Source organism: Siniperca chuatsi, linkage group LG3 (assembly GCF_020085105.1).
Source record: "Siniperca chuatsi isolate FFG_IHB_CAS linkage group LG3, ASM2008510v1, whole genome shotgun sequence".
NCBI classification, from domain to species: Eukaryota; Metazoa; Chordata; class Actinopteri; order Centrarchiformes; family Sinipercidae; genus Siniperca; species Siniperca chuatsi.
In genome coordinates, this window is record NC_058044.1 from 20,082,655 (window position 1) to 20,095,738 (window position 13,084).

A 13,084-nucleotide genomic window follows, 5' to 3' on the forward strand; every position below is an offset into this window, starting at 1 on the left:
TTACTTCAATCGATTTAAGTAACTACAGAGATTTGAGAATGGCATGTTGATAATCTTCGTGTAGGGTAACTTGTGCTTTAAAATGTTCCACCCCAGATGGGACTCGAACCCACAATCCCTGGCTTAGGAGGCCAGTGCCTTATCCATTAGGCCACTGGGGCAAGTACATCACTATGTGAAACAATACATAATTCATAATATAACGTATATGACGGAGAAATTAGTATATATGTATATGTGATAACGGACAATATGGTTTACGCATGTATTTTATGGTTATGTTTTGTCGAAAGTCAAAATCTTTCTGTTCCGTTGCTAGGCAACAAAGAACACACCACTGAATCGAGTTCAACACAGAAGAGACGAGCTGTTTCCTGTTAAGCCCCAAACTCTGTTTGACTACAAATTAAATGTCACTCATGAGCGGTATTCGAAAATGGCTGCAATGTCCGAGCTTTTCCTTCAAATGCCATCTCCACCTTGGGATTCGGCCCGCTCAGAGGTTTTCAGAAGAGGGCCATAATATGTGTCACATCAAGACTTCACCCTGAATAGGTGTTTAACTGCCTGCCTACATTTCAAGGTCCTTTGCTTGTACCATTAATTTGAAAATACGAGAGCGGAAAGCGAAATCTATGCTGCGGATAAACTAAACTAACGTTATCCAACATCGTACAAAATTCTCCACGAGATAGTGGAAAAACTTGTTAAACTGTCACTTTATCACGGCCATGTTAGTCGTAAGAGAATTCAGTTTAATGCCAAAATGAAATGAAACTAGGTAGCTAAAACCTAACGTTAGGTAGCGAACGTAACAGCTAGTTAGCGGTTAACGTTGAGCTAACAATTTGTGTTTTCATAGACAGGAACACCCAACGTTACCTAGGTTAGTGATAAACAAGTCTTAGCTAGGTACCTCTTCAAGAAAGACTCGTCAACATGGTGAGTTAACGTTTTTGCATACCTCATACCCGGACTATTATAATGCTATAGCAATATCATAAGTTAACCTATTTCTGAAATTGTCGTGCATGTTGACCCCAACCCACTCAAAGGTATGTGATAACGTGAAAAAATCTAATTTTGTACCTTGGCAGATCCTCTCTCGCATGAAGCCAGCCGTGGGAGGAGAGACACCGGTGAGCATCAGTGAGAAAAAGAAGAAAAACAAGACAAAGGTTCCCTGCTTGGAGGAATACCTGCAACAGAGAGACTACCTTGGGGCCTTGACACTGTTAGAGGTACTGTAATTTAGTTACACACACATAACTTAAAATAAATACTCAGTCCAAATCATGGGCCAATAAAGATAATAACTACGTGCTTAGGCTTTTGAGGGAGGGCCCCCCTTCACTAGAAGGCACATGTTAGAGATCCCATGCAGACATGCATTCATGGATCAATCCTTACTAGCTCTGTGTGCTGTACTGCGGCTGACTGACATCTGAACAATTTGCAGTTGCAAGGCCTAATAAAGTGTCACTTCATAATTATTATTGTTACAAGTAGTAGAATAAATACAACAATTGGATTATAATTTAACAGAACTGCACTCGGTTCACTGCCAAAGTAGTAAATGCTAAATAACCTTTAAAAAAAAGTCAGAGGATTTGGTTTGGTGAAATTAATCAAATGAAATAAGTCCAGTCTATCATTGGTTCTTCATATCGCTCCAAATTCAAGGTGGTAGGGGAAGGAGGCAGGAGCAGGAGGCAAGGACGCTTGGAGGATGTGTGGTGTAACAGATGAGGTCAGAGTGGGCACATTACACTATGGAGAGATAAGCTAGATTCTTAATAGTTTTTCATTTGTGTGAATTGGTCACACTCACAGCAAACTCTAGGATTATTATGTAAATACAGTTCTGTATTATAACTAGCCTGATAAATCGGCCATACCTATATATTGGCTGATATTGGCCGATATATTGGTATTGGTGTAAATGTAGAGAGAGTAGAGAAATGGCAAAGTAGGTTAGAGGTAATTTAAAAACTTCACGATTACATAGTTTGTCCACCAGAGAGCACTGAGAAGTTTATTTTTCAACTGTGAAATGTCTTAATATTTATCTTGGTCACAAACACAAACACAAAAAATAACAAATCTAAGGGTCTGTATCAAGATTGTTAGTTTATGTTTAAAAAAATACTATTGGCAAATATATCTCGTTATTGGATTTTATAAACTCCCAAATATCAATGCTGGTATCGACCTCATTATGTCGATCGTCTATTGGTCGGGCTATGTTCTGTATTTCTAGTTTTGTCTCCACTCCGCTCCAGTAATAGCAACCAATACTGCTGTGTAGACTCTTAAGACCAATAAAGTAAGTGGTCTGTTAGTTACTGTCTTTGCCTTCCTTTGATTGATTTGACTATATTTTTTCAAAATTCAGGAATGAAGCAGTCATTTCCTATAATAAAAAATATCCAAATGTGATGGTTCAGTTTGAATAGCTCGGTTGGCAGAGATGGAACTACTGGGCTAACTTGCCCCTGCAGCTGAATAAATAATTGCTGCACTTTCGCAGAGGGGCTGACTATTATTTTTTTTTTTTTACAGATTATCCTGTGTCATGCCCTGGAATTAAAGTTTCAGAAATAGAATCACTCCCACATCTATGCTACAGACAACACTGTATTACTGAATGCTGCTGCACTGCTGCTGATGTGTTGCCGTGTCATCTCTAGTTTCAGAGAAGTATTGGAGAGAAACAGGAGCATGCAGACCTCTGGATTGGCTACTGCGCCTTTCACTTGGGTGATTACAAGAAAGTTATGGAGGTATTTTCTGTTGTATATGTGTGTGTCTGAATGAGTGTGTATAGCTGAGTACACTGAATTACACATAAAATACCCTAAATGTATTTAAATAACAAATTCTGAATACCTGTTTTTGTAGGGTCTGATCACATTTGTAATATTTCCTTATCATGTTCTGGCAGGAGTACAAGTCTCTGACCATGAAGCCTGAATGTTCTGCTGAGGTGTGGGTCTATCTGGCCTGTGCCCTGTTTTTTCTGGGGCTCTATAAAGAGGCTGAGGAGGCTGCATCTAAGGGTAGGCGTTCCAGCTGAGTATTTTTCAATCATGTACTCATTCATGTGATTTCAGTTAAAAATAACACAAATTTTACTGACATATTTTACAATATCAGATTTTTTTTGTAGCTCACCGAAACATAATCCAAATGTCACCAAGTATGCACACACAGAAATCCCACAATTTTTTGTGCATATGGTTGTTCCCATACCTTTGGCCATATAGTGTATTTTTGGACAACCTTCAATTAAAACAGTTATTGTGCACAAGGCTTTATTCAGAAAGTCTGATAATTACTTGTCGGCTTCTACTACTTTTTTGCAACTTGAGGTACACACTGGGATTCGGTAGATTTAGCAGACTTTTCTAAATGGGTTTGCTGTACACTTTCAGTTCCCATTAATTCACTCCTCCAATCAGTTATTGTGTACATTTTTTGCCAGATCACATACAATGCTGTTCAGTCAGTTATGTGATCGCTGAGAGCAAGGTTACGATGTTAATGGATTGGACCTCTTATTCTCTTCTGGTTTGCTGTCTAACTAAATTTGGTATCTCTTGCTGTCTTTAGCTCCGATGTCACCTCTCCAAAACCGACTACTCTTCCACTTGGCTCACAAGGTTGGAAAACTATTATATTATTTTACTATTGTGTGTATAATCTTCCTCTCTGCCTTCACTTGATCACTAACAATTCACTGCTGAGCAACCCTGCATTGTAGATACAGGTTTATGTCCATAAAATGAGAGAAACATACTGTATTCATGTCAATACTGATGTTATAGTTTATTCCATCCCATTCCTCCTTGTTTCATCTGAGCTCAATAATGAGGACAACTTTGTGGTATTTCCAGCATTTGTATTATAAATTTTCTGTGCATCTGACTTTCATCTCAACACAGACCTGTGTTCCCCGCCATACTTTTTAGCTTTTTGTGTCATTGTGATCACATTTTTGCATCATGTATTTCTTCATTGTCTTCACATTGTGTCTCAGTTCAACGATGAGAAGAAGCTGATGGGTTTCCACCAGAACCTGGAGGATGTGACAGAGGACCAGCTGAGCCTGGCATCTATCCACTACATGCGCTCCCATTACCAGGAGGCTATAGACATCTATAAACGCCTTCTGCTGCAGAACAGGTCTGTGCTTTCCCCTGCCTTTTACTCTCTTAAATCAGTTTCACAGTCCTGCTGCACTTGGGCGCATGTGCCATCCTAGCGCCACCTTGACAGGTGTGAGTTGTTAATGGAGGAGTGTTAGATTTCATGTGCTTCACGCCTTGTGGAACCATAAAGATAATTCAAGTGTAAGTGCAGCAGACCTGCTGAGCTAGCTTCCTCTAACGCTGATATGCTGTATCTGTAGTAGCAAGGGTAAGAAAATGAAAGACTTTGATTTCAGTAGATATCCTGTTCCACTTCTCTCAGTGATCTACTCATGTCTTTGTGGCGTGTGTGGGCCAACGTGCATCTGAGGTTTTTTACTAGGTTGACAGCACACTTTTCGAATGCAAATTAGCCTTACTACTTACCTTCTTCTGAATGCTAAAGGAAATTATGCAGAAATATCAAAATAGGGTTATACAAAAATCTGCGTATTTCCCTCAGAGAAGATTGCAGAAAAACCCAGAGTACCAGCCTACTTTCCCAAAGCCTTGATGTTGCTGTTTGTCTCTTTTTTTACTATGATAACTTCTTGTCTCTGGCTTTTTTGCACTTTGTGGGATTTCAATAAAAATGTATTTTATAAATTCCATTTATAAAGATATTTGTTATTATAATGTACAATAATAAGAAGACCTATCATTTGCTGAAATGCAATGTTGACTATGAAAATTGACTATGAAAGAAAAAAAGTACCTTGCTATAGCTTCTAAAACTGTACCACAGGTAACTTTTGAATGAATTTTTGAATGACTCATCTGATTTAAGTCATAATTTGGTTTAATGACATCTGTATACACGCTACTGTGTCAAGCAACATACGATAATAGTGAGTTTTAATTCATGACATGGGTAACATTTGCAAACATTTCCTGTTATAAATGGCATATATTTGTTCATTTAAAAGAAAATCATCAAATTGCGTCTTGTCTTTCAGAGATTTTCTGGCCCTGAAAGTTTACGTGGCTCTGTGTTACTACAAGCTGGACTACTATGATGTGTCCCAGGAGGTGTTGGCCGTGTACCTGCAGAGCATCCCTGACTCCACTATTGCCCTCAACCTCAAGGCCTGCAACCACTTCAGACTCTACAATGGCAAGGCAGCTGAGGTACTCAGTGTTTGATTGTTGCATATCCCTTTGGTTGTTCTTCATATTGACGTGTTTTGTGTGAAGTCAGTCGATATTTGTGTAAGAACTGATCGCCCGAAAGGTTAAAGGTTATTATTTTAACAGTGAAATGAAGAAGCAAACGTTTTTCCAAAAAGGAAAACCAAAATATTTATTTCATATATCTATGTTTGTGGCTCTATCACCACGCACCAATAGATTAACATAAAAAAAATCCAACAAATTATGCAATGGCAGGTATTAGAAATTAAAACAACAGTTCAAAGTCCTAAGTAGTCCAAAGTAAATTAAAGATATTTTCAGTGGTGTCAGTGTACAGTATTTGTGCTTTTAGTGGAAATGTATCCCCTCATGCACCATTACAGATGAGTAAGTAACTGCTTGCCCTTTTCATTTCTTTGGGGAGAGTAACCGGTGGTAGGTCTGACTTATGTGTGCATTGTCTCCCTCTTAGGCTGAGCTGAAGAACCTAATCGACATCTCCTCCTGCTCCTTTGAGTTTGCTAAGGAGCTTATCCGACACAACCTGGTAAGCTCTTCACAAGCTCTAACTGTGAGTGTGTAGGTGTGTGCACTAGTGACTTACATGCTACTTTTCCACTCTCTGAATCTCGCTGCTGTGTTCTGCAGGTGGTGTTTCGTGGTGGGGAGGGGGCGTTGCAGGTGCTGCCTCCTCTGATCGATGTGATCCCTGAGGCCAGACTCAACCTGGTCATCTACTATCTCAGACAAGGTGTGTAGCCATGGCATTGCAGGTCTCTGGAACATACAAAATAAGGAAAATATTTCCATTAAAATGCATGAATGCAGGATTTTACTGTAAGATTAGGAGTGATCTCGTAATAGTGATGAGTGATGAGATCTTTAGACCTTTTATTCACAAATGCAATCAACTATATTCATCCAAGATGAGTTATGAATACAAAAACAAAGTATTACAAACAAGGTATACTGTATAATACATTTAAAGTAAACTAAAAATGATGAAACAGTATACAACAAAATTAAATCACACTCTTTCTCCTCATCCGGTCCTTATACTGTCACGTTTATCAGGCAACATTTAATGTAAATGCAGCATCCCTGTTTCCATGATGCAGAGAAAAGCTGCCCTAGCTCAGGGGTTCACATGCTCCATTTTACACTTCCAGATGATGTCCAGGAAGCCTACAACCTCATCCAAGATTTGGTGCCCACAACACCTCAGGTAATGATTCAACGCAACATTGAGTTTTAATGTGATATTACACTTGTTCTTTCAAGGGCGATGTAACTATTTGGCCTCAATAAGAGACTCCAGATCTGCATAGTTTCACTCCAACGTGAATAAATATAATACAGTAACTGTGTTTAACTACATCTTGTGCTTAACTCACCAGCTATTGATTATTTTGCGTTCATTTTGGGTTTATAGGTTATACTCTTTTACAGCAAAGAAAATGTACAATGAAAACCAGAATCATGCCAGATTAAATGAAGCCTGTTAATAAACCTCTTCTCCTCGCGCCACTTAAGAGTTCCTGAAGAGCCTTTTCTTTTATGTGACCAGTTTTTTATCTTCAAAAGCACCATAATGTCGCCTGGATCTGAAGGCATGTGAAACTGATTGTTTGACTTTTGTAAATCTTTTATGCATTCTTTTACTTGTTGAAGTGGATTTTGATGGGGTTTGAAGCAGCAATGAAAAAAGAAGTATTTCACTTTTTTATTTTTACCCACAAGTGAATTATTGCTTTTAAGTGTGTTTTTTGTGTGTGTTTTCTATCGAGATAATAAGGGTTGCCTTTCTCCCTTTTTAAATTCTAGACAAGAGAGCCTATGAAGTTTTTTACTTTGATCCTTTATTTTCTCAGGAGTATATTTTGAAAGGAGTGGTAAATGCTGCATTGGGACAAGAAATTGGATCAGTGAGTATTTCTATAATAGTTAAACACAAACACATTTGTTAACAGTGAGTCCGAGACAAATGTTTGTTATTGTGCTTTTATGTTTCAGAGGGATCACCTGAAAATTGCTCAGCAGTTTTTTCAGTTGGTCGGAGGCTCGGCCAGCGAATGTGGTACATTGAGTAGAAATTTGATCAATATGATCCTTTAAAGCAACACTGTGTGAGCATGTGTGTATAACATATTTTTCACTTTCAGATACCATTCCAGGCAGACAGTGCATGGCCTCCTGCTTCTTCCTCTTGAGACAGTTTGAAGATGTTCTCATATATCTAAACTCAGTCAAGGTTAGTGTTTGCTCAGTACAAGGCATGCATTATATGGTGTATTCCTGTGAAGAGTCACAGTGATATTACTTTACATACTCAGTATGTAAGTGGGGGTTGAAAAAAGACTCCCACAGACTGGGTGATAGGTGTCACTTCAGATGTCAAGTAGTGCTTTACAGATGCAGTGCATTTATTCAGGTATGTGTGTTTTTCTTTCTTCCCTGTGATTTGCACCACCAGCAAAAAGCTGACACTTTTGTTTGGACATATGGACACTTTTTGTGTAGGCATAACTGTGCTTTTCTTTTTTCAGGGTTACTTCTATAATGACGATACGTTCAACTTCAACTATGCTCAGGCTAAAGCGGCCCTTGGCAACTATAAAGAAGCAGAGGAGGTACCTTCCTTCAGTATACATCTACACAACTGCTTTTTACAGACTTTGATTCAGTCAAGTTGCTGACTATTGTTTTGGACTAATTTTAATATTTCTTTCAGATTTTTCTGCTGATTCAGAGTGAAAAGATCAAGAATGACTATGTTTACCTCAGCTGGTTGGCACGATGCTGTACGTATAGTAGTCGTATTGATGACAGTATATTTAATTACAAAAATCTTTCTGCAAGGCAGATTCATTCATGTAGAACAATTCAGATTTCTAACCTCAGGCTTGTAAAGACTTAAGCGTCACTCTTGCTGGTGCTATGCTCAACAGCTCTAAGAAATGGATATCTCCATTAAAAGATATTTCTTCCTTTCTTGACTTAATCCACATCAATAAAACCTGCCCACTGGCATTTAATATTTTCCAAATCTGAACCTATAAAAGCTGCCTGTGAATGATGGATTATTGAACACGGGTCTTGTTCTTGTCAGACATAATGAACCAGAAGGGTCGGTTTGCCTGGGAGCTCTATCTGAAGATGGGCACTTCCTCTGATTCCTTCAGTCTGCTGCAGCTCATTGCCAACGACTGCTACAAGGTGACATCATCCTCTGTACTCTGCCTCCCGTATCATCTTTGGTGACCACTTAAATGGGAATACAAGTGTAAATGTATGAATTATTTTTCAAACAATTAGTCAGTTAATCGCTTAGTCGACTGACAGAAAATGAATCGCCAACAATTTTGATAATCAATTAATTGTTTAAGTCATATATCAGGCAAAACATTCTCTGGTTCCAGCTTCTCTAATGTGAGTTTCACTGCTTCATATTATTGTATATTGAATATCTTTCAGTTTTGGACTCTTGGTCAGACAAAACAAGTCATATCAAGATATCACTGTGGGTTCTGGGAAACTGATTTGTTTGACTAAACGATTAATCGAAAAATAATAAACAGATTAATAAATATTAAATAGTACTAATTTACAGCCCTAGTAAGAATATTCATTAGTTTTTTTCCTCTGAATTTAAGTTTAGGGCTGCAATTGATGATGATCTCCATTATTGGTTAATCTGCAGATAATTTTCTCGATTAATATATTATTGTTTGGTCTGTAAAAATTTCTCACAGCCCAAGTTGACATCTTCAGATGTCTTGTTTTGTCCGACCAACAGTCCAAAACCAAATTCAGTTTATAATGAAATCAAATTAAGGAAAGCAGAATATATTCAGATTTAAGAAGCTGGCAACATCAGATTTTGGCATTTTTCATACACTCATGAATAAATAGACTCATACAATTAATCAATTGTCAAAATAGCTGGCAGATTACTTTTCTGTCAGTCGACTAATTGTTTCAGCTCTATTTAAGTACAACTGCACCAATGTCTTCATCTGGCTGTTTCTCTGTTAAAATACCATCATTTATTGCTAAGGGCAGGGGCTACAAAATTCCAAGGCATACCCGTTTCCTGAACTCAAATATGTCAAACGTATATATAAGCTTGATTCCCAAACGTCACCTTAAATGGAGAAATTTCACATTTCGCTCTCTACCTGCCCGTTTTTGTGATATATTTCTCTTACCATTTCCCATCCGTTATTGGGAAGTCAATGCATCGCATACTAGTGCTCATGATTACAGTCTGTTGTTTCAGATGGGCCAGTTCTACTATGCAGCCAAAGCGTTTGATGCACTGGAGAAACTGGACCCAGGCTCCAACTACTGGGAAGGCAAGAGAGGGGCATGTGTCGGCATCTTCCAGCTCATACTGGCGAACAAGGAGTCCAAGTATGTTTCTCTCTTTTTCCTGTGCAGTAATGTGGGTCTTGATTTTATCATAACACATTTAACAACGTTTTCTTAGTTTCATTAGTTGCAAAACATAATTCGTCAAAGAAATCCCTGTCATTACCCAGTAAAACCGAATAACATCTGGACTCGCATATCAAATGTCTGTGGTCTGTTTGAGTGGGTGAGATGGCTAAATAAAAGAAACATGAGAGATGGTGCATTCTTGATCTAATCTTGTTTCCTTGCATATCCTGTTTGTGTTCTAGGGAGACCCTTAAAGAGGTGGTGTCTCTGCTGCGAAATTCAGGAAACCCGCAGGTTGAATACATCATCCGAGCTCTGAGGAAGTGGGCCAAAGACAACAGAGTCCTCCTCTCATGACAGCCTTCGGCACTAAACTTCAGCTCACTACATCAAGAGTAGCTACATTATGCAGACATCAGCAGTCATTATAGTGCATTTGGTCATTTCACTTGAATGAATTGTGTGAATGATAGCGAAGCAACATGAAGCAAAGAAATATTGAGCTATTATCTCTGCTATACTGTAGTTTTGAATAGCAAATCTCTATGTACTTGTATATTTGTATTAAAATGTGACTATGTATTTTTAAAATGACTTTCATGTTGTCTGTGATTAATCTGTATGAATTTCAGAGCAGTTAACTGACTTCACACTGTTTTTTCTCAGCTTTTTTAAGCACTACAAAAATACAAAAACAATTTGCATAACAAGAAAGAACAGAATGATTAAGATAAAAAAAAGCAGGGGCAAGTTATGAGCGTATACTGTAGAGGAAGAGAAAAAATAAACAAGAATAAGAAAATAAATAGAATTATCAAGCGCAAATTAAACATATACATATATGTATTTACCATTATTTTTAAGAGACAATCAAAATGAAAGATTTTTTGGCATCTCAATTTTGTTTTCTGTTCATCTTTGATATAAATGAAATACAAAAACAAAATGAAGCAGAAATTAATTAAAAGACAAGTGTCTGTTAGTCCACTTGCATATGTGAATGTGATATTTACCCAGTAAAATAAAAAAAAAGATCCAGCGAGTGAGTATGCAGAATGAAATAGAGAAAATACAAGGATCCATCCCCAACTTGAATTTCCTCACAGTTTAATGTACAGGAATTAGTCAGCTTTGCTGCTACACTTGTGCTGTGTGAATTGTATACTTCATACTGACTCTAAGCAGGTTTTGAGTATGTAGTGGAAAAGTAACAAAATTAAGTATACTAAAATAAGTCAGTATCCAAACTAAACAACCCTTGATTTTTTGAGTGTCCTGTTGAAGCACTACATTGCAAAGGAATTGGAGAAGCTGCTCACAGCTGCAAAACATGAGAATAAAATGCAAATGGTGGTGAGGCAGCTGCAGAAACATCATAGGAAACAAGTAAACTAACAAAAGTATTCTTTAATAACTATTAACAATTGAATCTCTGGAGAAACATTTAGCTTTTTTCTTAGTGAAATTTATTTGGAAATGGCATGCCAAAGTTGCAGTTGTTTGATTAGCATGCATTAGTGCATGAAATGTACCACTTCCTGTTAGTATAACAAGGTTAAAGGAGTACTCCATTGATTTAGTATTGTACTTCCATAAAGTTAGGGTTTTTTTTTTTTGCAAGAGAGTTTAAAACAAGAATGGTCACAATTAAAGCAGCAGAGGCAGGGAAATCCTGAATTTTAGTCCCTAGTGTAAGTCAAGCTTCAAAAACACGTTTCAAAAACACATAAAACCCCCCCTACATTTCCCATAATGCAATTCAATAGCATCTGTCATTAAACCTCGTGGTTAACATTGTGGACAGAGGTCCCTACAAAAACGACCTGGAAATGCTAATGTCGCGGCAAATCGTTTTCACACGAAAACGCTGTTTTAAAATTTAGACTGCTTAACGTAGACGTAATCTAAGTTGTACTGCTCTTGACGATTAAACTGATCCTCGTGTAAAATCTGTGAAGAGCTCTTTCAATTGCAAATTTGGCACCTTGACAGGACTGGCCACATTGCTATTAACCCCCAAGGTAGTAGGGGGTTAACAGGGGCCCAACAGCAAAATGTTGCCCTGGTGCTTTCTAACAGGTTAATCCAGCCATGGTTTCCACCACAGTACCAAGCGCAGAAAGTCAAATTTTAATCTCTTTACACAGTTTATCGTAATTAGGAGCATGTCTGCTACACTTAACTGTGTATCAACAGGTGGTCATTAGTGCCTGTAACTAAATCATCTGTGTTGGGGAGGTTAACTGGGACAGCCAATCATCTGGCTTTCTTTCTTCCATTTCGTTTTGATGTTTTGAGTGTGTGCTGGTGCCATTGTAGAAAAATGCACAATTCAGCATTTTCCTGAATAGACACAAAGAAAGGCATCAATGTAAGGTGTCGGTTCCGTTAATCGATATCTGGATACAGACAGCATGCGGTCTGTATATCCCACAGCCTGTCCTTCCCTCAGACACTTTATAAAGGTCATAATAGTACTGATAGTGTTGTTATTATCGCCTGTTGTGACAGAGGCGGGTTTAGGATCGGGGCACACGGTGATTGGACGTGATGACCCCCCTGTGTCACGATGCTTCCGCTCTGAGCGTACGCGCAGGCGCAGCGACCCTCTCTTCTGATATTTTATTTACTCCCGAAACCCAAGATGGCTCCTGTGAATGTCTCGGTCCCATAGCAAATTGAGGATGCAAGTAGCTGCCGAAAAAACAACTTTTCCCCGACCGTCGCATCCCCTGGAGTTCAATTCGTATGGTGCGGAGGAGACCCTAACATCCGTCTAGGCACTGAGCAGCCGTCGGAGCTTCGCGAAACCACCTTCAATCCACCAATTTGGAGTAGTTTCGCGAAGTAGCTCTTCTCCTCGCTGTCGCTGTCTGTCCGGAGCGAGGTTCAGACAGGCAGCTCATCCAAATGGCCGAACCGAGAAAAGTACAATTTGTCACCCTCTCGGCCTTCACAGCTGGAGCAGCCGCGGAGTCTAGGAAACGCCTGCTGGAGGATGAGGCCGACTTCAACTTCGGTAGAGCCGGGGAGGTCGAGGCAGCGACCGGGGCAGGGGGTGCTGCCAGCAACGGTCGTCTTGGCAAAACCAGCAACGGGGACAAGGCTGGAGCCGAGAAGAGGGCGACGGTGCGGCTCAACCTGTCCCTATCCGAGCCTGACGACCGCTCCTCCGTCGAGTTTAATTACGGCGAACTCATCCAAAACCCCCAGGTAGGATCTCCCAGTTTAACTAACATCACCAGGCCGGGTGAGACCGGAGCTGGAGTTCATTTTATTGCTCTTGGAAGTGTTTGTGTGGACTTGTCATTGCTAAGTAATGG

General features: G+C 39.1%; 2 protein-coding genes and 1 non-coding gene across 7 annotated transcripts in view; 2 read left to right on the forward strand and 1 right to left on the reverse strand.

The window, feature by feature from the left end:
• Nucleotides 1-88: 88 nt before the first annotated feature.
• Nucleotides 89-161, reverse strand: trnar-ccu. Its single transcript has one exon. It is a non-coding gene; the product is annotated as a tRNA-Arg (tRNA).
• A 436-nt stretch (nt 162-597) lies between these two features.
• On the forward strand, nt 598-10,355 carry ttc26 (tetratricopeptide repeat domain 26). Its single transcript, XM_044190982.1, has 18 exons — nt 598-942; nt 1,098-1,241; nt 2,691-2,783; nt 2,945-3,059; nt 3,613-3,662; nt 4,040-4,185; nt 5,147-5,318; nt 5,794-5,868; nt 5,970-6,072; nt 6,491-6,546; nt 7,193-7,246; nt 7,335-7,398; nt 7,484-7,572; nt 7,868-7,951; nt 8,053-8,122; nt 8,431-8,537; nt 9,601-9,734; nt 10,004-10,355. Exons 1-18 carry the CDS (start codon nt 940-942, stop codon nt 10,116-10,118), a joined length of 1,674 nt encoding a protein of 557 aa, XP_044046917.1. The 5' UTR covers nt 598-939; the 3' UTR covers nt 10,119-10,355.
• Nucleotides 10,356-10,492: 137 nt separating this feature from the next.
• ubn2a (ubinuclein 2a) overlaps nt 10,493-13,084 on the forward strand; it is a 31,437-nt gene continuing 28,845 nt past the window's right edge. For all 5 annotated transcript variants that reach the window (XM_044190980.1, XM_044190978.1, XM_044190977.1 and 2 more), the window contains exon 1: nt 10,493-12,974. In XM_044190980.1, the coding sequence (XP_044046915.1) occupies nt 12,672-12,974 (303 nt within the window). In that variant the 5' untranslated portion in view covers nt 10,493-12,671. The remainder of the gene's footprint in view (nt 12,975-13,084) is intronic.